Raw genomic sequence first — 27,583 nt, 5'->3', positions numbered from 1 at the left:
GCGAAGCCCTGGGTGCCTATAAATAACGCCGCCCGCCCCTCTCTTGCCTCCCTTCCCCCCGCCGCAGCTCTCCCTGGCTTGCTTTCATAAATGCCCAAAGATGAAAGTAGCCTAATGCAGAAGGAAAAAAGAGGAACAAACAACAGCCTTCCCCCCCCCCCCCCCAAAAAAAAAAAAAAGGCAGTGGTGGGGGATGAAGGGGGAAAGCCAGGCAAATGAGCTGCAAGGAGGAACAGGGCGGTGTCGCCAGGCTCCCCGCCAACGCGCCGGGGGGAGCGCGACCGCCGCTCCCCGCCGCTCGTCACATGGCTCTTTGTTGTTTTTCTTCTCCTGCCCCTCCTGGGCTTTCCCCCCTCCGCCATCGCCCAGGCGCTCCGTCGGGGCAGCTGCTGTTCTGCCTCCTCCCGCCTGCAGCTCGGGTGGAATGGGATGGCCCGGCCTGGCCTGCAGCGCCCAGCTCGCCGGGCCCGCAGGTGGGGCTGGGCTGGCGCGGAGCCGGTTGCCGTGTTGCAGTGCGAGCCTCCATGGCCGTCCGAGGTGTTACATGTGCCTGCCTATCTCTTTTTTATTTTTTTTAAAGATATTTTTTCTTTTATTGTCTTCCTCCCCACCCCAGCAGTTTTTTTGCTGCATCTCGCATTGGGTGGAGGCGTGGGGGTTATTTCGGAGCTGTGCTCTGCGGGGAGTTGCACCTTCTGCTCCATTGCAGACCCAAATTAGGTGAGCTAGTAAAGCCTGTCTTGAGCAACCACTTCAGAGGGCAGGTCAGGGAGGAAAAGCAAACACTTGGTAGAGAGGTGGCCTCCCTGATTAAGGCTAGAGCAGGACCGTCCTGCGGACCCTGTGGGAGGGAGAAGGTAAGTGGCTGCTTGGCAGAGGCTGGCTGCGGGAGCGGCATGTGCCGGGCTGGGTGCGCCCTGCCCGCCAGTTCCTGCGGCTCAGGACCAGCCGCTCCGAGGGTTCGTAAAACCTGTGCTGTGGTATGTGCCGAGACTCAGGGGTGTTTTCCTGCGAGGGAGCAGGGTGCTGCCGCGAAGGAGGCACCGCAGCCTGCGCCTTTCGCAACGACGCGCGAGGGCTTACGCTCATCTCTCCATATCCGCCTCGGTCCTCACCGGGTCAGGCTCTGTCGAGAACAAGCGAAAACCGTCCGCACAAAACATAACACGTTTCCATGGAGGAGAAAGGGGAAAAAAATACTCCGCAGTGGCAGGCGGTCTCTAAAACGCTTCCTCTGCGCTATGTGCCTTGCTCTCAGGGCTGCGGCACTTGGAGCCATGGCAGAACCTCGGTCCCTGTGAGACGCCTTGTCCAGCCAGACCGCCTTGAAACGCCTGGCCCTTGCTCCTGCCAGTACTGAACAGCCTTCCTGGTTTACAATGGCTTCAAACAATAATCTGCTAGTAAACTTGGAAGAAATGGTGACGTTATTCTTAGCTAAACACCATTAAAACGCTCCTCTGCTGTTTCTCAATAGAGGTGAAAAGCATTTTAGCTTCCTGGAAATGGCCGAAGCAGGCGACGTGGAGATCAAAGTACGGTGTAGGTCTGTTCTTGTTTTTGCAGTGGTTTGTTGAACTCTTATGAAAACGTTTCTGCAGCTTGCATCATAATGAGTTAAGTCAGCACGTGAAGTGATTTTTTAAAAAGGCTGTTAACTTCCCTGGGGTTTGAAATTTATTATTCAATAGATACTTGGATATTAGTAATATTTGTATTTAAAGTTTAGCATTGGTCTGCTTAACTCTGAAGCATACTAGCTTTGCCTATCACAGGCTTTGAAACGATTCAGGCAGACCATAATACTGTGAGAGCTTAGGCAGCTTTGTCTGTACTTGCACCTCTCTGCGCATTTTTCCAGGACTATGATCTTTGTCTGCAATTAATCATTGTTCGGGACAGCCGTTCCCGATGGTAGAATCCATGAACTGCTCCAGCTGGGAGAGGTCCTAACGCGTGTGCCTGGCACTGCGTACGTGCAAACCAGGGCCAGAAACTGCTGGGGCAGTAAGCGTTGTACAGCGAGCCCGCCATGCGGACCCTGTGAATTGGGGGGGTCCCTCAGCACTTCTGGAAATTGTTTTTGTAAGTCTGAGCTGAACGTTTCTTTCTGTCTTTAAGAGTTTCTAAATTACTGTAATGCTCATTGTAGTTTAAAAGTCAGCAAGGCAGTTGAGACCGGTTGTGCTCTCCAGAGTGGGTGGTTTCATGGCTGAACCTCATATCTGAAAAGCTAAATGTTCTAGTACAGTGTGTTTAAATCCCAGAAAGGTCAAACTAGACTTTCATACTTGAGTTAGACTGACCCTGGTTTGCTGCATGAGACTGTAGAGAAAGAGATCTTTCAGGCGAAAGGGGGAGGAAAAAAACCCAGACAAACCAACTTTTCTTTCTTTTTTTCCCCCTCCTTTGAACAGCTTGTGGTGACTCTATACACATTCGTGAAGCAAAGGAGTTTGTTCTTGCCCACAGTGTCCCTCCCCTGCATTGTTGAGAGGAAAACTCTTAATGCTAATTATTTCACAGCCTGTTATCAATAAGTGATTTAATTTCTTTGGCAAAGTGTGCAACAAGAGCAAATTAGATTGAGTAGCACAGTGAAACAGAAAATATGCAGCTGTTCTGCCAAACAATGATTGTGACTGTTTGCAACGTTTTGTGTTAGACTGTCTTGTACACAGAATCCTTTATCTTGAAGGTTTTTGTGTCACAATCTACTGCTTGTGCAAGGGAACTAGATTAATAGATTATAAAGGACAAAGGAGCTCTAGGTTCATCTGTTTGGACTTCCTGCATTATGCAGGTCCTCAGTTTTTGTGCATTTGTTGCTTTTTCTCCATGGAAAAAAATGAGATCATACCTGCGCCTTAGACAAGCATTAGACTGTCATTTAAAATGGGCTGTGACAGAGAGTAAAATAAGCGTTTGTCAGTTGTTTGCATCAAAATCTACCTGACAGACTAGAAATCAAAATACCTTTTTAAACTTGTGTAGTTTCTGCTTTCAGATTCTGGATGTTGCTGTTTCTGGCTCTGCTTTGATGGAGGAGCTCTCCATTACGAGATTTCCGTCCCTGAGTAGCTGTGCACAGGCTGATCAGCCAAGCATTTAACGCTCCTGCAGACTAGCAGAGCTCCCCCGCGGGTCCATCGTCACTAATTCCTTAATCATTCCTGTTGCGGTTCCCTGAGAACACTCCAGTTTTGCACCGTTTTGGTCAGGGCAGAAAGGAACAGAGCGATCAGCGGTGATCATACCCATGCCAACAGCCCTCCTGGCTGAGCTTTTGCTGTGAGGCATCCAGGGATTACACCAGCCTACATTCAGATGGTTTCCCAGCACAGCTCCTAAAATACTCTCATATATTCTAAAATACTAAAATGTTCCTCTTGAGATGGCATTCTCATACTGTGGGTTTGTGCTTTTCATTCTGCACATACAGCTTTACACTTGGCCCTCTTGAAATGGACAAGTCCTTAGTACTGTTGCTTGCAATGGCCTTTTTTTGTTCTTTACCCCCTCCTGCTACTGCTGTGTGTCACCTACAGACTTGATTGGTAATGATTCTATATTTTATTCCAGATAACTGCTTCTGTCTTCACTGTAGGACCTTCCTGGTTCCATGTGTGTGTACACTTCAACCATGTCAATATTGTGTCAGGATGAGGTCTAGATGTACACCATCCTCTTACCACACCCCAGTTTCATGGGAAGGAAGCCCTGTTTAGGAGCTGGAAGGGAGCCAGGAGGCATGCTGCAGCATTTGCCTGCTCTGGTGTCTGTAATGTAGCCTAGCCACTAAGTAAGGTAGGGCCCAAAACAGGTAATTGCAGGACCCATAGAAGAAAGATAACTCTAGGTTACAGCTGCATTTTGAGACCCATTTTGTGGGGTGGATTTTAATCCATTTCCTTGCACTTTTTGGCTTTCACATTCTACTCGCAATCACATAAATGTGTCACAGAGGTTGAAGTATGGCACACCAGCCCCTTTGGAGACCTTCCTACTAGCGCTACTATCTACTACTGAATTTCCTTAAACAGCTTTTCAGTAGCTAAACTCAGGAAGCTTTTGTCTCCCATGGATGTGTGACCATGAAGAGCCTCTGACAAATATTTTCTCTCTCCCGGTCTTTCTTGCCCTGTCCAGCTGAACAAGGCATAATGTACTGGCTGGGAGATGCACAGATCCCAGGCAGGCAGCAGTGCTGCCCCTTGGTCCAGGTGAGGGCTGAGTTCTGCATGCCTTTCCCCAGTACCAAGAAGGTGTCTCTGCCACATACTGAGCTGTTCAAGACGTTTGGGACTTTTTCGCCATTGCCAAATTTGACTGAGATTGGAGGAAGGAGAGGAAAAAATTACATAGAACAACACAGTCATGTTAGACTTATTTTTAGGAAACTAGGCTAGGAATATCAAAGGAATATTGAGTAGGAATATGGAAGAGTGTTTGCCTGCTCATATTTTTTTGCCATGAAGTTTTTTATTTTTTCCTAAGAACAGTAGATAATCTCTCCAGGGAATTTCTCAGCCAAAATAAGCAACCTACTGACAGATTCCACCTGTGTGTTCTGAAGATGCATGGCATGGAAGCACTGAACTATGACAGGGAATGTGTCATAGTTGCACAGTGCACTGCATTATTGGGCTGCCTGAGTGCAGAGATGTGTGGTGATATCCAGTGGTGGAACAAATGTTTGCTTTCTTTAAGATCCATACACCTTTTGGTGGACATGTTGGATATTTGCCAGGGCTAGGTGTTTTGGTTTGTTTCTAAACTATATCTGTTTCATTTCTGTTAGTATGGTGATAAAGCCACCTCAGTAAGATGGGTAGTGAGTGCTTTCAAAGATCTAATCATTCCTGAACCATAAAGGAATAAAGAAGCTGTTTCAACACCTGACTTGCAGAATGTTTTTTGTTGCTTCCTGCCTACTGAAATACAGTTGCTATTGAAATGCTGTGAGCCCATCAGAATGCACAGATTTTAGAATACTTCCAGGCTTATAACAATGATAAAATAAATCCATAGGGTTGGTGATTCTAATCAACGTTCTAAAGCTGTCAAATTACTGAGCAGTTCAGTTCAGTGCTTCATGGCTTAAACAGTACAGTCTTACAAAAAAGAGAATAACAACAAAAAAGAAAAGGCAAAGCATGAAAAGAATGAACCAGTTACAGAATGTGGGCACTCAGCTCTTGCATCAGAAGGAAACAAAAATACAGATAAGTAATCTAAAAGGACATGTATGCATTTAATTATTTGTGTATCTGGGCACCTATCATTAAACAGTCTAAATGTGATGGTAGCTGGAGACCCGTGAACCTTTTTAACAAATGCAACACATAAAAGGGAACATTCTGATCAGGAATGATGGAGTATAAAATGTTGCAGATAGAAAAGCAATAAAAAAGATCAAATGGAATGAGTTTAGCTTACAGATGGGAGCAGTTTCTTTGGACTGGTGTGATGGAAAGAATGTACTGCATGAGACCAAGATCATTTTGCCCTTGACATTGTGGCCATTGCTCTCAAATCTGCAGTTAAGGGTCCACATCTTGATTTATTTTTTTGACAGGACAGTTGGGAGTGCCCCAGCTGGTCCACTAAGCTGCAGGTTTCAGATGAGTGGGCCAGAACGGGCAGAATTAGTAAATGCTGTGCTATCCACTGCCTGGCTACACTGCTGCATAACAGCAGCTCCCAGTTGCTAGGCAGCTGCAGAGCCGTCTTTGCCTTCCTACCAATCAAGTGTACCACGGGAGCAACATGGGTTCCCCTTGATCGGTGGAGAGTAGCTGGCAGCATGAAAATGGGAGCAGTAGCCACAGCAGAACTTTTGCCTTTTCTGGCTCGCTGCTGGCCCCCCTGGCACAAATGCTGTAGCAAAGTGAAGGGACACTTGATGGCCCAGAAACAGGGTGGCAGGGGGGACCGGAAAGGGAGAGCCAGCATATGTGCACAGCAGAGGTTACAAAGACAGCAGATCTTACCAGAGCGGGGGGCACGCACTGAGGAGAAAGAAATGGAAAAGAGGCCAAACGCACAGTTTGGAATAAAAAAACCCCAGGAGCAGAGTGTGGCATATGGAGAGAGGAAATAAAGCAGAACTCATGCAGCCTGCGAATAATTGAATGGAAAATACAGGAAGAGAGGGAAGGAGCTTGATTCATTACTGCCTTTCACCTTATGGAGACAGCTACACCCAGGAAGAGGAGGTGTGGAATACAACAGCAGCTTTCATGTTTGGCAGTGAACTCTAGGTTTTACATTTCAGCCCCTGCCATTTGCGGTTTTCTTTCTGCTTAGCCCCTGCCTTTTGTTAAGGCTTGATTCCTGCATGCTCTGTTCTTATCTTTGCCTAGTTTCTCATTTAGTTTCATACTGGCTTTAGCTTTTTTTGTTTCTTCAAGGTAAGTATGAAAATACCTTTTCCAGACACCTTGCTTTAACCCTCAAGAGGGCAGGATATAGAATGGATGTCTAATTCCTACATGAAGTTAGTTTCTACAAAATCCACAAAGACACCACTGCTTTCCTCCTTCTTTCTCCTCTGGGAGCTGCTGATGGAGAACAGGGTTCCCTTTACTTCCTGAGACCTTCCCCTGCACAGTGTGCTTCCTTTTGCCTACACAATGCCTGCCAGCAGTCCAGGAATACTTGCTGCTAGAGGCGTGCAGGAAATGGTTCCTGTGGCAGTAAATTATCACAAATGCCTGACGGGCTGCATAAAGGAGGGTAAAAAAGTGTCACAAATATCTGCGGTGATGTCGTGACCAAAAGAGATTCTGGTTGCGCCGCCACTCTTCTGCCCACATGAAAAGATACCTCATGGTCTCAGTGCCTAACATGCAATTGGCTGCGGAATAGGAAATGCCAGTGGAGCTGGCTGGAGAGCACGGGAGCTCTGTGTCCCTCTCTCTGGCTCCTCCAGACAAGAGATTGAGGGGCACATTTGTGTAGGAGGGTGGGGAAAGGAATTCAAGCTACTGCAGCTGTTGCCCTGCGTGACCAGCCCTGGCTTGCTTGGAGGCCTGTTGACTGAGAACACTTTTGTCTAAGTCCAAAATTGAGTCCTAAAAGGAAGATAGAGGTGCCTACCCAGATCTACAGTGGAAGGATTTGCTCTGGCATCAGTGTGTGTGTTTGCATTTCAAGCTCATAAAAAACTTGACAAATACACTGCCAAATGTGTTTTGAACTTGGAAGGTTTTTGTCCAAGGTGCCTGATTCAGAGAGATGCTATATTTGCTTGATTCTTCCATTTGCCTTGAGTCCCGTGTCTTTGAACAGGCTCTGTCTATACTATTGTTAAGAGTTCTAAGACCATTAAAAGGCCAGGGGCACTGACATTTTACAAGTAGATTCAGCTGCCTTTCACACAGGGCCATTTTTAGCATTAGATGTCAGTTTAGTTAGAATGGTTTTACCCAGGAAATCTCCCCACCTTAAGAAAGCAGAGTTGCTGTGTAAACAATCTGGAACTTGACAGCATGCCTGTTGCTGTGATGGGAGTCAGGAAGGGTGACGTGTGTAGGAAGGGAGAAGTGCAGAGGAAACATGCCATCGAGGACAGCCGTGTGGGGCTCGCGCGGGGCGGCGTGCCAGTCCACGTTTGGCCCTGGCCCGTGGGCTGGAGCAACACTGGCAGGTTGCTGCCCTCTACGTGCCTGCTTGCACCAGACCACACCACCATCATGATTGCTTAAACACATTCCTGACCTGCCCCAGTGGCCCTCAGCGAGGACCTCCAGCCAGGCCACTTTGCACTGTCAACTTGTCCAGCTCCCACAAATGTGGCACAGGCCAAAACTCACAGTTCTAAAGCAAACATGACACAATTATAACTGGGTTTATTTCCAGCACCTTGAGTTACTGATTAGCCTGCTCTGAGTGTCAGTGTTTCTTTGCAGGGTTTGCTCTGGCTGGGTTAATGGCTACTCACAGCTCTGAGAGACACTCACTTTGGGCCCATCCTTTGTCTAGCAATGCTCTGACAAAACACAAACCTCCCTGGCTCCTGCCAGACCTCGGTCCCCACATATTTCTTCCAAGCTAGATGACAGAGCAAGTGTTTCCTGCTTAGCTCTCCTTGTACAACTAGCACTTGAAAACAAGGCAGAAATTACGGTGTCTCCTGTAGGGATATAAACAGAGGATTTTATCACCTCTTTAGCCTGCAGTTGCTGCCTTCCTGTAAGAAGTATGCAGAAATACCAGAGGAGAGGATGCAGACTTCATGCATTAGCTGCCCTTTAATGTTGGTACCATACATTACACAGCAAAAGTCTACCCCTATCTCATCCACACTCTTGCTGCCTATTTTGCCATCTCTTTTTCTCCTCCTGTGAATATTCTCAATTTCCCCACATTCTCATCTAAAATGTTTGAGAGCTCTCTGCCGGGGCCAGGTGCAAGAGTGACAGCTGTTACACAGCCAATGTAGCAATGAACTGTGGATCAAAGCCTGGCTCTTCTAATGGCTCTGAAAAACACATGCTTGTTCAGGCTGTGTTGTAGCTCATCGAGTGGAGAGCATATTGAGCAAGCCAAAGTTGAGCTTCTCAAAAGCCTGACAAAAAAAGCACATTTCAGGTTTAGTGGAATCTATCAAGCAAAGAGTGTAAACTAGATTTGGCCATGAACCCTGAACTCACCTACTTGCATGTTTATTCCTGCTGTGGGATAAAGAAGCTGATTGCAACTCCTGCTCTGGAGCTGTGGTCATCCTAATTGATATAGAACCTTACCGATACCAGTTCTTCCTTGTCTCTAAAGGAACAAGTACATCAAATGAAAATATCCATCTCTACCAGGAATTGCATAATTTGGGAATGGGAGAAGGGGGAAGCATTCTGAAGAAAGCAGATACCACAGAGAGTGCTCTGATTTTGAAAGAAATAACATCTCAGTGCTCACTGGGTCAGGTGGAGTGTTGGTTAATCAAAACACAGGAATGCATGAACCAGAGGGATTTGAGGGGTGTGTGCTAAAGAGATGGGCTGGATACTGAGTGAAAATGTATTGTGTTGCACAAAAAGCTCTTTTCCCTGTATTTCCCAAAATTACTTCCTGATGGGATTTATCCTCTGCTGCAGATCTGGATGCAGGGCAGCACCTGATGCTGATTTATTTTGTACAGCTCTGTAGCAGAGCCTTGTGTTCTCAGCCACAAGTGAGCCTGTACATCCCTCCTGAACCCACTGCTTCTGGCTGTTCCCATGGTAAAACCAACCACAGTTACCAATGCAAACACAACCTGCAGATCTCGTCTGAAACAAGGCATTGCAAATCCCTCACTCTCTGGCGAATCTCCAGCTTCACTTCTCAGCAGAGAGGTAGAGGACAAGATCAAGAATCGCTGCAATAGCTCTGCCAGACTGTGCTGACAAATGCCTCCCCATCACTCAGTGAAGTTGTGCCAGCACATCTGGGAGACACAGAGCCCAGATCTGTGGGGGCAGAGTTATGGTGATGTTGGCAGACACTTGCTTGTTCATTTCATGCTTTTAAGAAATCAGTCATTGTGTTTGATGTTCCAGAAAAACATAGGATGATCTTAACCTTATATTACTACCCAGTTTTTACAACAGAACTTGGCTTCAGAACTCACACTGCCCCACAGCATCTACTGCATCAGGCTGAGGCATTACCACTCTTTTTGATTTACACACTCTTTAAGTAAAGTGGAGAGGTTTTCCCCCTTGCTACTGCAAACCCAAAGACTCACTTTCTAATGAAAGGTGAGATACAAAACATGGCACGTTGGCCACGCATACATCAGGTACACCAGTTTGGCCCATGCGGCTTGCACCCCTGATTTATAGCATACTAAAGAAAATATCCCAAGCATCAGTATGTGTACCCTATAAACTCATGCTCTCTAGGTAGCAGTCAGTGTGTGGTTTATGAACAAAATATGTCCAAAGTACATCAAAGTGCCCAAATATTCACTGCCTGATTTTGCTGAGCTGTGTATCCAATTCAGCTAACACCTCCTGTTGCAGACTGCTGCCCTGTTTTCTTTCATAGCCCTCTGCACTCTTTGGTAGCATTTGGACAGGTTTTATGTAGAGTGTCTTAAAAGACTTCTGCACTGATTTCGTGTCAGGGCTACTTAAGCCAAGTGAAACAGGAACTATATTCCTAAGGCATGAAAAGGCCAGAAAGGAAATTTTCTTATTGAAATATATTTTTCCACATTACTTAATAGTCTAAAAAGTTAATACTTTTCTGGCAGCACTTCCCACTGGGAAAAAAATATATAGTTCCTGCTCAGCCAAACAACAATGCAATGTTTTAGACTGGGTTAAATATCTTAGAAACTGGCAGGTGTCACAGCCACCTTGCCTTCAATGAAAAAGGCAATTGACAGCCCTTATGAAACAAGGGATTTACATCAGTAGAGGCTACTACACAAAAAACAGGCACATGGCAAGGTCTGAATAGATGGTGAATCATGTGGCCCAAGGGAATTTTTGGGGTGGGGGCATGTGTGTAAAACATCAGGCCATGAGGACCAGATGGTGGAGCTCTGCGTGTGCAAGAGAAACAGAAAGAAGTGCTACAGAAAGGGATACTGAGAAGCTGCTGCAAGTCAAAGAGACAGAGCTTTGATTTTGAAAAGAGGTATTTCCAGGATTGTGTGTGAATTGAAAGAGGCCTGGGTTTGTGAGCTAAAACACAACTGTGAAAGAAAATTGTGCAGTTGTTCTGTAATAAACTGAATTACCTTGAGTACATAACCTCTCTGTCATAGGCTTCTCTCCTTACACTGACAGTGTTGCCCATAACTTCTTTGTGTGAGCAAGGTACACTTCAGCTCTCCTACATTACAGTTTCCCCTTCCCTGTCAGTTCACACTAAATTCTGTAGAGCAGAAATTGTTCTTCATTGAGGGTCTACACACATGGTAAGTAATTGTTGCCCTTGTGTGTAACATCTGAAACTGAATTGGAAATTCACTCTACTTACATGGTAAGTCCCACTCTTTAGGCTCTGCCTTTCCTGTTGTAAATTCTCCAGCATGTTGTCTCTTGCTCTATATGTACATGTTGTAGTGGGGATTCATTGCTGCAAACACAAATAATTACTATCACTGGTATCGTTCAAAAATAAATATTTAAGGCTCTGTCTTGTTATGCACATTCCTAACAAAGTTTAAGAATATTTCCTTTGACATAAATGGGGATGCTTGTTCTTATTGTTAACCTTCTGTTTAAGTTTTGTAAAGCTGGGCTCTGTATGATCAAGAAGAAAATTCTCAAGTGTATTACAAAAACGTGGTTCTAAGGACTTTTAGGAAGAACAAGTCCCATCCTTGTCTAGTTTGTATTGCCATATAAACTAGTAATAGGAATATACAGCAGATGGTGTGTGGTTGTGTTATTCCTCTCTGCAGTTGTGGCTACAAGGAAGTCTGAGACCTTGCTGATTAGCTAAAATAGTTGGATTTTCCATAGAAATATTACTGCAGGCCATGCTTGTAAGCCTCAGGGCATGCACTATCATAGACATTAGCTGATTAGAAACTTAGAACTTTTATAGTGTTGACAGTTCCTCCAAACAGAACATAGCTAACCAGAATATTTTGTCAAATCTGTTCATCTGTTTTAATCTGTTTACTATTTAAAACAGCATTTTGTGAGCAGGGATATTTATAGTTATGCCTCTCCTCCCACATTTGACTCTGTAGTCACAAAACTCACGGGCTTTTAATACTATTAGATCTCAGTTTGCTTGACTTCAAGCATATCCCAGGGGACAAAGAGGCAGCACAAATATGTTGTTGGTGGTGTTGCCTTAGAAGGTCCACTTGAGGATATGCCTTGAGGTTTTTATAGAATCATAGAATTGTTTTGGTTGGAAAAGACCTCTAAGACCATCAAGTCCAACTGTCAACCTAAGACCATCATGGCCATTAAACCATGTTCTGAAGTGCCATGTCCACACATTTCTTGGACATCTACAGGACACTGCCTCCACCACCTCCTTGGGCAGCCTGTTCCAATACCTAATAAATCTTCCATCACACCAGATCCATCCAGGAGGCTGCAAACACTTTTCCTCAGGTTTGGTATTTTAAGAAATGGAAATACCAACTTATTTCATCACTCTGTATTGTTAAAAAAGCATAGCTTCATTATTAAACCTATTGGCAAGTCAGTTGTGGGTGTCTTCACAACTAACCTGACTCACTCATAAATACTATCAAAAGTGTTAAAGCATCTTTTGAAAATCCTAAACTTCCAACAGTTTTCCTAGACAAATTTTTATTCCATCCTATTATTTTCCTTGCCAAGCATGAAGCAACAAATTGGTAACAAGATCAGAATAGACATCCACCATTACCCATTAAAGTATTGATTTTGGTACACTCACTGTAGACCTCTGCACACTTACTGACTCTCAAGCTGAGGATGTGTAAGCTTTTGATGAAAAAGAATTTGTGCCAAAGTCTATCTACAAGCCAAAACAGAAGTAAAAAGACATTTGCAATTAATAATTACTAGATTTGCATTTTACTAACAGAGGGCTGGATCTTCTTGCATTTGAATCAGTGGTACAATTCCACATTATACTTTCTCAGAGTCAGCAAAACAGTTAGATTTGCACAGGACTTGAGATTCCAAAGCACCCTAAACATAGTAATTAACAATAAATAACTGAGACACTGAAATGTTATGTTTTGTCAGTACCAAGTTGACTCACTACAAGTAACATATCCATTGCCTAAATACAATCTTTGGAGTCTTTATAGCTGATTTAGTAATCTACTTAATTTATATTGTTTTGCCCCATATCTAAAGAGTTACAAATCCAAAAAGTTTCCCTAGCCATTAAAAGGAGACAAGGCTGTGAGAATTGTAAAGATTGTTATGTGAGGCTTGGGAAAAAAAAAACCACCAACACCAAAGCCCTAAAAAAGACCCACAAAATACTTTCAGCCCCCCAAAAACTTCTATGGCAATAACTGCCTTGGAAAAAAAAAAAACGCACCAAAATCAGATGCAGTAATTGGTTACAGGAAGACCACAAAGTCTATCTGCCAGTGGTATCACACATAGTGTGATGCTATTTTTGATCCAGGTCCAATTAAATAATTTCAGGGTAAAATAATTCTTTCCTGGACTGTTCATTCCTGATGATACTGACTGCCCTCAGCCATTACAGCTGACAGCGGCTGAAAGCTCTTGCTGTGTTCTAGATAAGATATATAAGATTGTGATTCATAAAGCATCTTTTTGATAGCTTGTGTATTCTACATGCTTGCATCAACTTTTTCCTCAGTAAAATGGTTAACTTTAAATAGGTTTGAATTTGGCTGCTCTATTACTAATATTATTGTTGTTGCTATTATTATAATACACTTTGTCGGGCAATTACACATCCCTCCCCATCACCAAAATACCCTTAGCTAGCTTTTTGTTTGCTTTGCACAAAGCAGTCTCTTCGTGGACGGAAATGCAGAGCACGGTCGTGTTTGCATTAGGTCTGGAAGGCCATCTAGTGACACAACCGTGCAAGAGAAAATGCAACCCCCTGCTTGAGTCGTTGATTATTATTTTTTTCTTAGTTGAATTAAATGATCTGGCTACCCTCAAGCATGCCCTTGGGGTTGTTGGCTTTTTGTGTGTTTGTGGGCTTTTTTTTGCTGTTCCCATAAGTGGTATTTCAAATATTCTGGCGTCAGTTTTGATTTCTGAAGAACTGATGGGGTTCACTGGCAATGGAGCACACTGATAATCCCGTTTAGGAAAGAAATGGCATTTTTTGTGCAGAATGATGGTAGGGCGACAAGGCTGGTGAGAGGCCTCGAGCACAAGCCCTACGAGGAGAGGCTGAGGGAGCTGGGATTGGTTAGCCTGGAGAAGAGGAGGCTCAGGGGTGACCTTATTGCTGTCTACAACTACCTGAGGGGTGATTGTGGCCAGGAGGAGGTTGCTCTCTTCTCTCAGGTGGCCAGCGCCAGAACGAGAGGACACAGCCTCAGGCTGTGCCAGGGGAAATTTAGGCTGGAGGTGAGGAGAAAGTTCTTCCCTGAGAGAGTCATTGGACACTGGAATGGGCTGCCCGGGGAGGTGGTGGAGTCGCCGTCCCTGGAGCTGTTCAAGGCAGGACTGGACGTGGCACTTGGTGCCATGGTCTAGCCTTGAGCTCTGTGGTAAAGGGTTGGACTTTGTGATCTGTGAGGTCTCTTCCAACCCTGATGATACTGTGATAGGTACCTGAACAGATCTGTCACGAACACAGCAACACTCCTCTGCTCTGTACATCAAAGCCAAATGTATCCAGCTATTGTGACCCTCCGTCTTCCATGGTACAAAACAATGCCAGGTGGGTGCTTGAGGCCACCACATCTCTGCAATCAAAATACAAAATTCTGGTTAATTTTCATCACGGCTCACCTTAAATGGCTGGGACTGGGTAAGCCACGAGCACACCTGTTGGTTCTATTCAAGCAATAAATATATCAGAACACAAGCAGCAAGTGCCCACTGCTCCCATTGCTAACACATTTTAGGGGGTACCTCAGGATCTCTGCCTCCCCCGACGAGGGCTGGCATGGTGCCTGCTGCACACGCGTCCCTGTGGGACTGGCACCTGCTGCTGCAGACACTGAGGTTGGGCTGGAAGACCGAGCCCTCAGCTGGACCTGGGGTGACCCAACAGGGCACCCGAGGCCCAAAGGGGCGCCTTCGGGGACAAAACGTGGACTGAGAAGGGAGGACGCTGCTGCCACGGCTACAGGACAGGGGTGAGCAGCCAAGCGTGGCTAATATGGCAGGTGGATACAGACGGGACCGGGTGCAGGCAGATGGAGGCCTTGGAGGCTCAGCGGGAGGGCAGGGGAGAGCAGCCGCTGTGGGGCGTGGGGGAGAAGGCCCGAGGGAGGTCCCGCGGTGCGCACTGAGGTTGTGTTCACCTCAGCGCCGCGGGCTGACCTGAGCAGCTGCACACCCGTGAAGAACCGACACCACGGAGGCTGAAGACCGCTGAGGGGCCAAGGGAGAGAGACTCCGAGAACAGCTACCGTCGAGCGCCCCGGGGGCATGGCGGCAGCGAGCCTCCGGGCGGGGCCCTAAGGCACCTGAGGCGCCGGCGCCCGCAGGGCGGCCAATCCCCGGCGGGGCGCGGGCGGCGCCTGCCCGCCCCGGGGCGCCCGAAGGCGCCTGAGGGGAAGCCGCATCCCGGCGGCGCTGAGCCCTGCCCGGCCCCGAGTTCTGCTCCACACCCGTCCATGGAGGCGGCCAACGGGGCCGTGCCCGAGGGCGCGGCGAGGGACTCCCGAGGCAGCGCGGCCGCCCCGTCGGGGAAAAAGGAGGTAAAGGTCGTGATCGTAGGGGATGGCGGCTGCGGGAAGACGTCGCTGCTGATGGTGTACGCCAAGGGCTCCTTCCCCGAGGTGAGCGGGCTCGGACGCTGTCGGGCCTGGGCTAGCAGGGGCGCAAAGAGGCTGGGGAGGGCCAGGCAGAGCGGGCGGTGCTGGCTCTGAGCTGCTGATCCCTGCCTAGAGCTGCTTCTCCTCCCTTTGCAGCAATATGCGCCCTCCGTCTTCGAGAAGTACACAACCAGCATTGCGGTGGGCAAAAAGGAGGTCACCCTCAATCTGTACGACACCGCAGGTAAGGGGTTTTCACATCATCCTTAACATCGGCACAGCAACCTTTCTATTTCTTGCCAATCCCAACAACATGAGGCTGTCAGAGGACTTTCCTGTGTGGCTGCTGGGCCATCGGCCTGAGACTGAGCCCAAAGCCAGCTCCTGGAGTTTCAAAATCGCCAGCAAATAAGCAAAAACTGCTTTTACCTCTGGAAAATGCTGCTCCTGTGAACGTGCCCCCGTTTCTGTTCCAGCAGGTTTCACCGTGTCAAACCAAACCGATACTCAAAGATTTTAAAGCTGGATGTGCTTTCAAATTGCTTTTCTACTGTCATACCTTAATATAACATAGTTTAGACTGTTACAGTAGGAACAAATCAACAACCGTTACCTGTTGCGTGCATAAATGTGCCCTCCAGCAAAAAAGAGTCCCTCTCTAATGGCAGTTCTAGCCATGGACTCATTCATTATCTTAACAACCCAGTTTATTAAAAAAATCACATCAAATAGCAAACATATCTGGAGGTATTAAAGCCTAGTTCCCAGATGCAGAGCATAATACAATCAACCAGGCAAATATTTTAATCTCCTGCCATGTGTGATCGAGTAGTGAAGGAGAAAAAGGCTGATTTGTGTTCAGGATAAAAAGGCCCTCGTAGTAAAATTACTTGGAAATGTTGGTAGTTTGTTTGGGTTAATTTCAGAAACTTGTGAAATGGTTTCTGTTTAACTTCATTCCTGGGCTCTGCTATCCAGCTGCGTTCCTAAGTGAACCCTAAAATTGACAGGCACTCTGTTTCAGCACTCTAGAGCTCCAAATTTACACCAAGACAAACAAGAACCACATGTGGTCCATATTAATTATTAATATGGTTTTAAGGGGTGTGGGCTGGATCCAAAATCAGCAGTCGGTAGGGCAGGTTCAGTATTGCAGCACAGAACTCTTGGAGACCTAAGTGCCCAGCACCTTGCGTCATGGAGTTTGCTCAGCTCTGCGCAAGACCTGCAGCTGCCAGCAGCCTGCATAGTGTTTGCTGAACCCAGTGTTGATGTCTTATCAGAGAATCATCAAATGTTTTGGGTTAGAAGGGACCTTTCAAGGTCGTTTAGTCTAAACCCCCTAAAGTGAGCAGGGATATGTTCAACTAGATCAGGTTACTCAGAGCTACGTCCAACCCTACCTGGAATGATTCCAGGGATGGGGCACCTAACACCTCTCTGGGCAACTTGTGCCAGTGTTTTACTACCCTTATGGTGAAAATTTTAGTGTAAATTTCCCATCTTTTATTTTAATGCTTTCCCCTCCCTGTCGTGTTGCAACAGGCCCTGCTGAAGGGTTTGTCCCCAGTTTAACCCTGTTTACTTGATTGAGGTGCATAACTTCAGCAGGTTTAGTTCACAGCTTTAAGTACTGTCCTGGACCAAAGCACAGCTCCACTAAAGAGCTCAGTGAAGCCTATTTTGTGTCTCCTAAGACACTTTGGGATGTGGAGACACCATTGTTTTCTAGTTGGCAGAGCTCTTTGTCGTCAAAGAGCAATTACTTTCCACCTCTCACCTGGACATCTTGAAAGCCAAGATGTGTTACCTCCCAAAACAGTGCCGTGGCCACCGGCCTACAAGTTGCGAGAGGCTGCTGACACTTGGTCTCCTCCTTTCCTGTTAAACTGCTTTCACTTTGCGTCAAGTGCATCAACTACCTGAATGGTGGTTGTGGCCAGGAGGAGGTTGCTCTCTTCTCTCGGGTGGCCAGCGCCAGAACGAGAGGACACAGCCTCAGGCTGTGCCAGGGGAGATTTAGGCTGGAGGTGAGGAGAAAGTTCTTCCCTGAGAGAGTCATTGGACACTGGAATGGGCTGCCCGGGGAGGTGGTGGAGTCGCCGTCCCTGGAGCTGTTCAAGGCAGGATTGGACGTGGCACTTGGTGCCATGGTCTGGCCTTGAGCTCTGTGGTAAAGGGTTGGACTTGATGATCTGTGAGGTCTCTTCCAACCCTGGTGATACTGTGATACTGTGAAGATTATCGGGTGCAAAAAAAGGGAGGGTACTGCCACCTTGGTTAAGGCATTTGCTTGAGAGGGAAAAAGATCTGAGGTTTAGTTCTGTTTCAGAGTTGCTTACACAGATTGATGTTACAGATCTGTGTCATACTCTGTAATTTAAGCAGCTTCTCATTGTAAAGCTGGAAGTTATGCTAGAGGAAGAAGTCACTTGAGTACATATTTCAATCTCATCCTGTTTTTAATAATACAAAACTGATGGTGAGTTTCTTAAGGGTTAGACTAGGACTCAGAGTTGTGTCCTGTCCTCTAAATTCAGATACTACAGTAAAAGAACAAAGTTCAGTAGATGAGAGAGCTCCTGTACCTCTGCTGTGTGAATGCAGCATGGGAAGTGCAGTTTTGGGATGAGTGTTTCACTGTGTTGACTTGCTTCTGTCACATCACACAGCAGCAGCTCATTACATTCCTCTCAGCTGGGTAATGATGCTCTGCAGTGGGTGTAGAGCTGCAATTGCAGCTTACAAACTAAGCATACAAGTTACTACTGGAAGTAGAGTGGTTTAGCAGTACAGCATATCAGCCATGTTGTGTGAATCATCTCCTAACATACTGAAGTGTTTGAGCTGGTCTTGGTCTTCTCTAAAATCCTACGGCAGCTTTGTGCTTGTGTTTTGCTTCTTGATCTGAATGGTTCTTAAACCATTCACATTATCATAAATGGGATCAAAAAGCTGCAAAACCATTTTGGAGGTGAGGAGCTTCAGTTAAGTGCCATATAGCAGTGTAGAGGAGGAGAAGGCAAAACTGTTCTTCTAAAAAGGATCACTAGATCTTCTTGATGCACTCACTGCGGAAAGGGCTTTGATATTTTTAGTATCTTGTTAAAAGCAACTCATTGAGCTGTGTGAACTTCAGCACCATGGGAAGGTAAAGGAGAGGTTCTACTCCATGGGCTGTTTAAAGTTAGAAGGAGTCTTTGTATTGTCAAATCCTGTGCAGCTTGAGACTTTGAGCTTGTCCTTACTGAAGGACGCAAATAAAGTGCCTGAGAATCAAATATTTTGAGCTAGAGAAGGTATTCTTTTCTTGTCAAGAGTTTTGGTAACAAATTAAGTTAAGTCTAAAATAAATGTGACATTTTTTTGGGTGAGAATTTTGTACTATACTTCTCTGCCTTCCTCATCAGAGACACCTCTTGCTGTTGCAGGAAGTTGGTGGTATGCATATGCAATGCGTAAAGGCTTTGTAATATCACTTGTCTCGCCTGCAAACAGGCTTTGCAGCTGCTTGCTCAATTAAAGGTTTCCATTTCTTGCTGTGCTGCATAGAGGCAAGGGCAGCGAGGGGTAAATAACTGTCATTTTTAACATACTGAGGGAGCAGCATTGATGCTTTAGCTGCCCTTCAGACGCAGGGCTCAGTTTCTGCTGCTGTGCAGCACAGGGCTTTGCTCAGAGCAAAGGAAAGAAAGAGTGGTGCTGGGCTGAGGCAGGCTGGGGAGGAAGTCATGCCTCATCGTTGCGGGCACTGGCTCTGACTGGCAGGAAGCACATGCGGGGCCTCCAGTGGAGCTGTTCAGGACTGTAATGACAGATGCATGGCAGTTTGAGGCCTTCAGGCATGTTTTAAAAGCCAGGAGATGCAAAACCAAATTTTTTTCTTAACTTTGAGAGGGAGTGCTTGAGGAAGACAACAGTTTGCCCCCCCCCAGCTTTTTAACTGAAGTGTGCCCTCACCTCAAGTGGCCTTCTTTACCGGTGTTATTCCTGCCAAGAATGTCTGTTTCCCAATTTATTTATTCTTTTTAAACTGGGTAATGAAAAAGCATAGCTGGCATGCTAACAACCATGGAATTCCCCTGGAGCATGCAGAGTAACAGATCCAAGACAATTGGGTGTGTTTCTGTGTTCCTCTCCATTGCACAGCTCCATGCCAATCCTAACTCACACATGTGGACACTGGAACAGGCTCCCCAGGGATGTGGCTGAATCCTCACCTCTGCAGGTGTTTAAGATGCTGCAGAGATGTGGTGCTGAGGGACATGGTTTAAGCCCAGACTTGGTACGGTGGGAGAATGGTTTGACTTGATGAAAAGACTTAAAGATCTTTTCCAACCAAAATGTTTCTATGGTTACAGACAACACGTGACTGGACACAGAAAAGTGGTCAGCTGGCCTGGGGCAGGTTGCTCCGGGATACAACATTCTTCCTCTTGCACCTGTGGTTAGTGGCCATGGACAGCACTGCAGTGTGTTAGGACAGCATGTACTGGTGAAGTCCTAGGCTGGCAAGTCTTGACTGCCCTCTCCTGCCAGTGGCAGTGGGTACTGAGCTCCCTTACAGACTGAGCATTGCACAGGTGGGCACTTTCTTTGCTGGTGGATTGGCAAAGGGGTGAGGAAAAGCAGACAGTGTGAATGTGCATGGCAGACTAAGACCTGTGGTTTCACTTCTTCTGTTCATCCTCAACTACCACCTGAGTTTCCACTCCACTGCAGTGATGTGGGTTCTGCAGCATGTCACAGAGGCATGCAGAATGTGATATTTGTGAAGAATTAAGTGAATTCAGCTCTTTCTTTAAAAGAAGCAAACATCAAAACAGGGTCTCTGGTGCTACGATAAGTTGAGGATAGCAGAGCCACAGATGTGTTCATACATAAGCATGTATTTAACCACTTGTTCCACAGCATGCTTTTGTTACCTGGGCTAAGAAAAAAAGCTACCTGTGCTTGGGGAAGCACACTTGGGGGCTGTACATATACATTCACTTACTGCTTAGATTCAGCTCTGTTCCTTCATTTTAAAACTCTTGTAGTAGAAGACTTTAATCTGTGACAAATTAGCTCTTGACCAGACTGAGCAGCTTTACAGAGAAAATGTCTTCCAGGCCTTCTTTGGCAGCAGCACTTAAGGACAGGGGGTGAAAGGGATGGTTTTCAGTCAGAGAGATGTCAGTGTTTAGACACAGTTTTATCTGGGTCCATTACACCTTCAGCAACTGAAGAACTGCATCTGAGTTCTTAAATTGCTTCTTCTCCTTCCAAGTGAGCACTGCAATCATGTGACTGTAATGCAACTTAAGCAATTACCATCTAACCTTCCTGCTGTGGTCTCTGCTCCATACCTCGTTCTGTGCTTGGTGTTTCAAATTCCAAATACAGAACATTCAAAGATGGAATTTAAAATACGAAGCTGCATTTTGTACAGCAGCATTTTCTCCTGCATTTATATTCTCCGTTTGTTAAACACAACACAACTGCACAGCAGCTTTGGAAAATGAAAGTTCAGTTCACTGGGGCATGTCTGTAGCTTTGGACTTGCAATGCAGCATATTTATCCCATTACTGAAGACACCTCTTCTGCTATCCCAGCCAAGAGAGTATGAATTTATCTCTGTGTTCCCACTCCAAACAAATAAATGTGTTTCTTCTAAGGTGACAGTCATCCTGTCAGCCTCACAAATTGCCAGTAACAACTTGGAGAACATTTTGATTTTACAATCTACATTGGTAGAAGTTCAGATCCATGAACTTGAACAGTGAAAAATCATGCACAGCAGCACATCACTTTAGAGGAAATTAGGAGGAAAAAATATTGGCACTTGATGTGTTTAATGAATTTAGAGGATTAGCTCAGCAGCAAAATGGTAAATTGGTTGCAAACAAGTATGTGGATTTGGGAGAATAAGAAGGGCTAAGCAGCACAGTCTTAGTGCTCATACAACATACATAATTTTGTCAATTGTCTATTATTTCTGGATTAAACCTTGAGGGATCAAGCCTTCTTTGTTCTGCCCATGGAGCCTGCTGCTCTCACAGGAGCTCAAATGCAGAGTGGTCCAAGCCTAAGATTCCTGCTTTACAAACATCTTGGGCAAACTGAGTAATGGCTTGTCCAATAGGTATTGCCTGGTAATAGCCTGTAACTCAATCTATCATTTAAATTGAGGAGAGGAGCAAAACACTGCAAAATTACTTGCTTTCTGGAATCTGTAGTTCTTCATACTGCAGCTAGAGACAAGCATATTGGCTAGTGATGAGTGTGACTGGGACTGAGTCAGGTGCCAGGGGAGGAATAATGGTACAAAGTGGAAGCACACTGAAATTTTCAGCATCCCTTCACTTGAGGTAGCAGTACAAAGATTTGAGATGTGTGACTTCCCTGTAGGGCAGTTTCTGGGCTGTGTGTACATTGTGGTGATGATAGGAAGGAATGGAATTCCCAGTTCTCATTTTGGATTTTTTTTGTATCAGAGGCAGGTGGCAGGTAGATCTCCTACAGAGTGCTTAAATCACAGTTTCTTCCTAAGTCTCAGGGAAAAAAAAACCTCAGATGAGAAGGATTGGCTTTTTTCCTAAACCGCCAACTATATCTGGTAATTGAACTTAGCCTCTCAAAGCAAGACACCTTCAGCCCCCAAGCGTGGTGATTACTGTAAAGTCAGATGTACAGCAGGGGGAACAGTACAGGTCTGAAGCAAATTAGCTTCCTTTTGTCAGATCACATGCTAGAATATCCCTAAGCAGAAGTGTGACAAATCCCCTGCATTTCCAGAATCCAGCTGCATGCCCAAGATTGCTGTGTAGTCCTGTTCCAGAGAGCAGTTAAGCCTGGCTCGTGTCTTGTAAAACCATGTGTGTGCTGCATGGTCTGCTCGGCGCTGCTTCCTCTCAGCTCACTGGGCTGGGAAAAGCAAGATTATCACTAAGATTTTTACTTCAGCATTGTGTCTAGCAAATAGAGTGTTCCCACTCCTCACTGCATCATATGTGTAAATGTGTTTGGGAGAATGGAGCAACTGTCAAACTGCAAATGTTTTAATCAATAATGGTCAGATTCTTCTTGCTGATTTTGCTTGTGAGCAGCAGTCAGTGATTGGAGCTGTTTCTGAGTACTTAGCAGGTGGACAGAGCAGGCTTTTTATTAACACTTGCCAAGGACATGTTTTATACTCTAAAGCATCAGTTTTGTCAGGGAAGAAGAATCTTCTGCATTTAAGAGAAGACATTTTACCAATTGTAGACTTGATGATATTAGGTTAATGGTTGGAGTCAGTGATCTTAAAGGGCTTTTCCAGTCTAAACAGTTCTGATGCTAAATATGGAAGATTTGCAGTCAGTACAACTATGGTACCCTTGTTCTTGATCTCAGATATGTGTCTTTGTGTTGCCACCATACTCCTTGTTAAGGACAGAGCTTTCTTTGATCCAAAGCATTCTCTGTGTTCCAGGGCAGGAGGACTACGATCGCCTGCGCCCCCTTTCCTATCAGAACACAAACGTCGTGTTGATTTGTTACGATGTCATGAACCCTACTAGCTATGAGAATGTAGTAGCCAAGGTAAGAGGCTTCCTTAATTGCTTCAGCCTTTTAAATGAATTACCTATGCCTGATACATGGCAAGATGTCAGCTTAAAAAAGATGATGCTTTTAGTGTCATGTACACTGGGCATGTAGGTGCTCAGATTGTTCCTCATGTGCTGAGCTGTAGGTCACAGACCTCAGACCTGGAGCTCACCTCTCCACAGCTCCTCAGTGTTCAGAACTGGGGTTGGCTCTTTGGAACACTAAAAGAGATGAAACACCAGCTGCTTTATCTGTAGTGATGTCAGACAGCCACCAGCACACACATGCATTTGAGATCCAAGTCTGCTTCCATCATGCATATATTTAACTGGAGGGGAGAGCTGTGACCAGCCACATGTCTGTACTGCTCCAAAACAGAAGTTAGCATTCCTGTACAGAGCACCAGCAAAACAAAGCAAGACTCTGTCCAAATCCTGCTCTTAATTGTGACTTTTGAAGAGCTCTCCTGAATTTAAACAGGTGCTAAATCGGTGCTTTGGCATAGAGACAGCTGCCAGCTATGTTTTCATAAAGAGCTGACTTCGGGTAGGACTTCTGCATATTTCTGTAGTGTGAATAGTGCACATTGGGCTCCTACCACTAGATTATCAACTGTCAAATCTCTGAAATTGCAGCATATATTAAGTGGTGCATCTGTTCCTTGGCTTTATTGTTTTAATTTCAGAATTTAAAAAAAAAGCTAGATGTGAAAGTGTTGTTTTTGTACCCTCAGTGGTATCCCGAAGTGAATCACTTCTGCCGAGGTGTCCCGGTCATACTGATCGGCTGCAAGACAGACCTGAGGAAAGACAAAGAGCAGCTGCGCAAGCTCAGGACTTCCAAGCAGGAGCCTGTTACTTACAACCAGGTAAACACAACTGCATTTAAAGTGGTTTCTTCTTTGAAAGAGACAAAGCATACTTACTTGAGTGGCATTGTTCCTTATGAGCACGATCACAATCACCAGTACTCCAAAATTAGGTGAGCATGGTGCCCAGATAAAGAAATTATCGACAGTCAACACTAACAGGGGTTTCTGTAAGTGCTCTTTGGAAGAGGCCAAATCCCCTCCTTTTTTTAGTACCAATGTGAAGAAATTTAAAGAGCATTTTACCTGTGTTGGGCTGTCTGACAGAACACTACTAGCTCTTCCTTCTACACTCATTAGATCTCATTCTTGTTTCCTTTCACAGCTAGGTTATTTACTATTAGAAATTAGTAAACCTCAACTAGTTGTTTGGACTCCCTTCATAATTTTTATTAGCACACAGTGTTCCTTTCACTGGCATTTTGATCAGGATCATGATAAAGCCTGAAAGTGGTAGGATACACGTTACAGGATTAAAAATAGTGACTGTACTGGAAAAAATGTGGTTTGCAAACTATTTGAAAATAAGTCCTTTCAAGGACAATAGCAAGAACATCTGCAAGGCCTCTCTAACATGAGAGACTTTTCTTTGAAGTCTCCAAAGTAATCATACCAAAAAATCTACACGTTCTGTGAAGTGCTTTCAATTTGAGTGTTAGGAAGCAGTGAGACTGAGAACTAGTGTTACAACACCAGCATAGCTGTCCTAGGCAGAGGAGAAAGTCAGTGATGGAACAGCTTGTCCCATGTCACAAGAGATGTTTCTGCTCTGGTCTCCCTTTTTTTTTTTAACTACAAAGCCATCCTTCTCCTCTCATCTCAGCTTTCCAACTGTTGGAGACACAAGTCTGGGGAACAAGGTTAAGTGCATCAAGACCTTGGATGAATCACTGCTTTTTCTAAACAGCATGAGAAGGAATTGCAACTGCATCACCACTAAAGCACGCTGGGACTTTCAGCTTGACTCCCTCGGGCACAGGATGAGGTGCCTGTCCTAGAGCTTTGTGAACAGCTGCAGATTGTCCCTCGTTTGCATTAATTCCCTTTGTCACCGTCACACATGAGGTTCAGGGCAGGCAACAGACACTTTTGATGAGTCTGCTGAGGCCTCATGCAATTAAATTACATGGCCACGTGATGCACAAACTGTCTCCTATGTGAGCCCTCCCACCTGTGTTTTCTACTCTTAAATATACACTACCTCAGTCTTTTACAGCTGATGGCATCTTGAGTCACACGACATGATGCTTCCAATGCCAGGCACAGAGGAGCTGAACAGTATCTACCAGCACTGCAGCTTGCAAACAACTGGAAGGAGACAAACTTCACATAAATATGCTGAAGAAAAATCCCCCTGTAGAAGCCTGAGTGCTCCAAGTGGTCCCACTCCCAGGACTCACAATGAATAAATGCAGAGTTCGTGAGCTGTGGGTTGCAGACCTGGAAGTCATACTCCAAGGCTCACAAGCATTCCAAACTGGGGGCTGACTCTGCAGTGACAATAAAAGCATGACAAGCAAAGTAAGAAATCACCCTGTTGTGTCTGTAGTGATTTCACACAACCAGGATTGCATGCCAGGGTTTTAGGTTCTGGTCTGTCCACATTGCATGCGTTTGGGTGAGCTTGAGAAGTACAGGCACGCATTTGTGTGTATGAGGACGCTTGGCCCTTGGGATGCTCCAGAGCAAAAGCTGAGGTTCCTCTATGTGCACCAGCAAACCAAGGCAAGGCGTTGGTCCCAGTTCTGCTCTTGCATGTGACAATCATTACTAAAGGTGACATCACATAATAGTTAAGGTCAGGCCTCAAAAAATAAGACCATGTAGACATCGTATCCTCAGTATCTATCTCAGTGTTTCTTTTAAAGGAACTGAATATTGAGAATACCTTAATGCTATCAGCAGTCTGCATTTTAAGTCTCTAATACACTGAACTGTTAGGCCAGGCTCTAGATCATCATCAGGGAAGACAACCTAATTGATTGAAGAGTACTTCAGTTTATTACCAGTGCTATTTACATTCTAGTACTGGGAGGCAGCTTTATTCCTGAACTCATGATACAAAGATGTACGAAACAGTTCCCTTTCTCTCCCATCTCATCTTCCCTTGCACACTGGGCTCACATCTTTCCTTACCTTCTGGTTTTCTTTCCAGGGCGAAGCAGCTTGTCGGCAGATCAACGCAGAAATTTATCTGGAATGCTCAGCAAAGTGTCGTGAAAACATAGAAAATGTCTTTAAAGAAGCCACAACCATCGCCCTGAACGCCATGAGAAAGGCCAAGCGCCAGAAGAAACAGAGAGCATGCTCCTTGCTATGATCTGGGCTGCAAGAGAGCACTGACTGCACAACAGCCAAGCTATTCAGATGTTAAAAACAGTAGAACTTTAAAGAGCTTTTTTTTTTATTATTATTACACGTTTGTATTCCTAGAACAATTTTTATTTTAAAATGTTAATTATTTTTAGTGGTTTTGCACTTTTATTGCACTGCTCTCACAGTTTTCAAGGTTCTCTTTATCACAGTTAACTGAAGCTGTCTGCCTTTGCCCATCTGGCTTTTGCTCCTAGCAGCAACCAACCACAAGTTGAGTTTTGGACTCACTGTTTAAATTGCAACAAATAGCATCTGCAAATAATGACTTAAATTAATTACTCTGCAAAGTAATTGTGGCATGTTATAGCTACAATTTACTGTATTTTACAAGCAGAAAAGCCATGTCATTTGGAAGTAATGTCTGTGCAGCTTACCAAGCACCTTTGAAGTGACAGAAATTAAAGTTCTGTCTTAACATTTTCATATTCATTTACTTGGTGGCAGCGGAAGGAGTTAGCTACAAGCCGCCCACAGAATGTCAGCCACTGCCTCTGTGCCACCTTTGGAGAGCTGCACCTTTAGAGGTCCCCTTGCAAGGCCAGCTGCTGGAACAGAAGTGGTATCAATGGAAATCCATCAGTTGTTCCTCAGAAATGGAATGGCAAGGTAAATATTTCCCTTACAATTCTCAAAAGCTAGAAGTACTCCAAGCAGCTATGTGTAATGTAAAGTCAGTTTTATGATGAACTTGCATAGGTTATTTATTACATAACAGATGCAGATCTTGGTGCATGCTAGGGGAAATACTTGTGTTCATTAACTGTTGAAAGTCTCTGTTGTTATACATTAAAGTTCTTCCTTTTGTGATGAAGGTGTCAGTTGTCTGTTGGAGAATAATGGCTGTTCCCACTGCACAACCTAGTACATCTGCCTCCAATATCCTGGTGCTTGTGTGCATCCCAGGCAGTGAGATCTCAGAGTTGAGGAGCAATCACTAGTTTGTAGCCATCATAGATCAAACCTGTGAGAAGTTTCTGCAGTACAGGTGTCGCTGGAAGCTTTCTGTAGAAGGCAAAGGACAGCCCATCCCAAGGGAGAACACAGGACTTGTGTAGTGGTAACAAGCCAAGCTTTGACCAAAACGTTTAGACTGTGCATGCCAGGACTCTGCTGTTAGACAAAACATTGCATGCAGAGCGAGGTAGCTCTACATCAGATTTCATGCAACTCTGTCCTCTGCTGACACCATGACCAGCTGGTGAAAAACTGTCATCATTATCATGTAACATGCAGGATAGAGATCATCAGCCTTGAGATCTTAGTTATCTTTCTCCCCCTAATTTGGTTTTGATTTAGTTAAGGTTTGTGAATCTCTCTGAGCTTAAAATGGAAAAAAAAAATACTACAAGTTTGTGCACGTCTTCAACTACAGAAAAAGCTTGAAGAA

At 45.2% G+C, this 27,583-nt stretch overlaps 1 protein-coding gene across 3 annotated transcripts; it reads left to right on the top strand.

Moving 5' to 3' along the window:
• Positions 1 to 15,124: 15,124 nt before the first annotated feature.
• RHOF (ras homolog family member F, filopodia associated) lies at positions 15,125 to 27,003 on the top strand. 3 transcript variants are annotated; one of them, XM_064168873.1, is made up of 5 exons: positions 15,125 to 15,406; positions 15,539 to 15,626; positions 22,837 to 22,946; positions 23,686 to 23,820; positions 25,976 to 27,003. In XM_064168873.1, exons 1-5 carry the CDS (start codon positions 15,242 to 15,244, stop codon positions 26,138 to 26,140), a joined length of 663 nt encoding a protein of 220 aa, XP_064024943.1. In that variant the 5' UTR covers positions 15,125 to 15,241; the 3' UTR covers positions 26,141 to 27,003. The 3 variants fall into 3 exon arrangements, with proteins under 3 accessions (XP_064024943.1, XP_064024945.1, XP_064024944.1); XM_064168875.1 differs by lacking the exon at positions 25,976 to 27,003 and adding an exon at positions 25,027 to 25,845; XM_064168874.1 differs by lacking the exon at positions 25,976 to 27,003 and adding an exon at positions 24,644 to 25,845 and having other exon boundaries at positions 15,126 to 15,406.
• Positions 27,004 to 27,583: the final 580 nt, after the last annotated feature.

The sequence above is a fragment of the Pogoniulus pusillus genome, chromosome 30 (assembly GCF_015220805.1).
Source record: "Pogoniulus pusillus isolate bPogPus1 chromosome 30, bPogPus1.pri, whole genome shotgun sequence".
NCBI classification, from domain to species: Eukaryota; Metazoa; Chordata; class Aves; order Piciformes; family Lybiidae; genus Pogoniulus; species Pogoniulus pusillus.
This window is presented reverse-complemented; position numbering and strand designations above follow the sequence as displayed.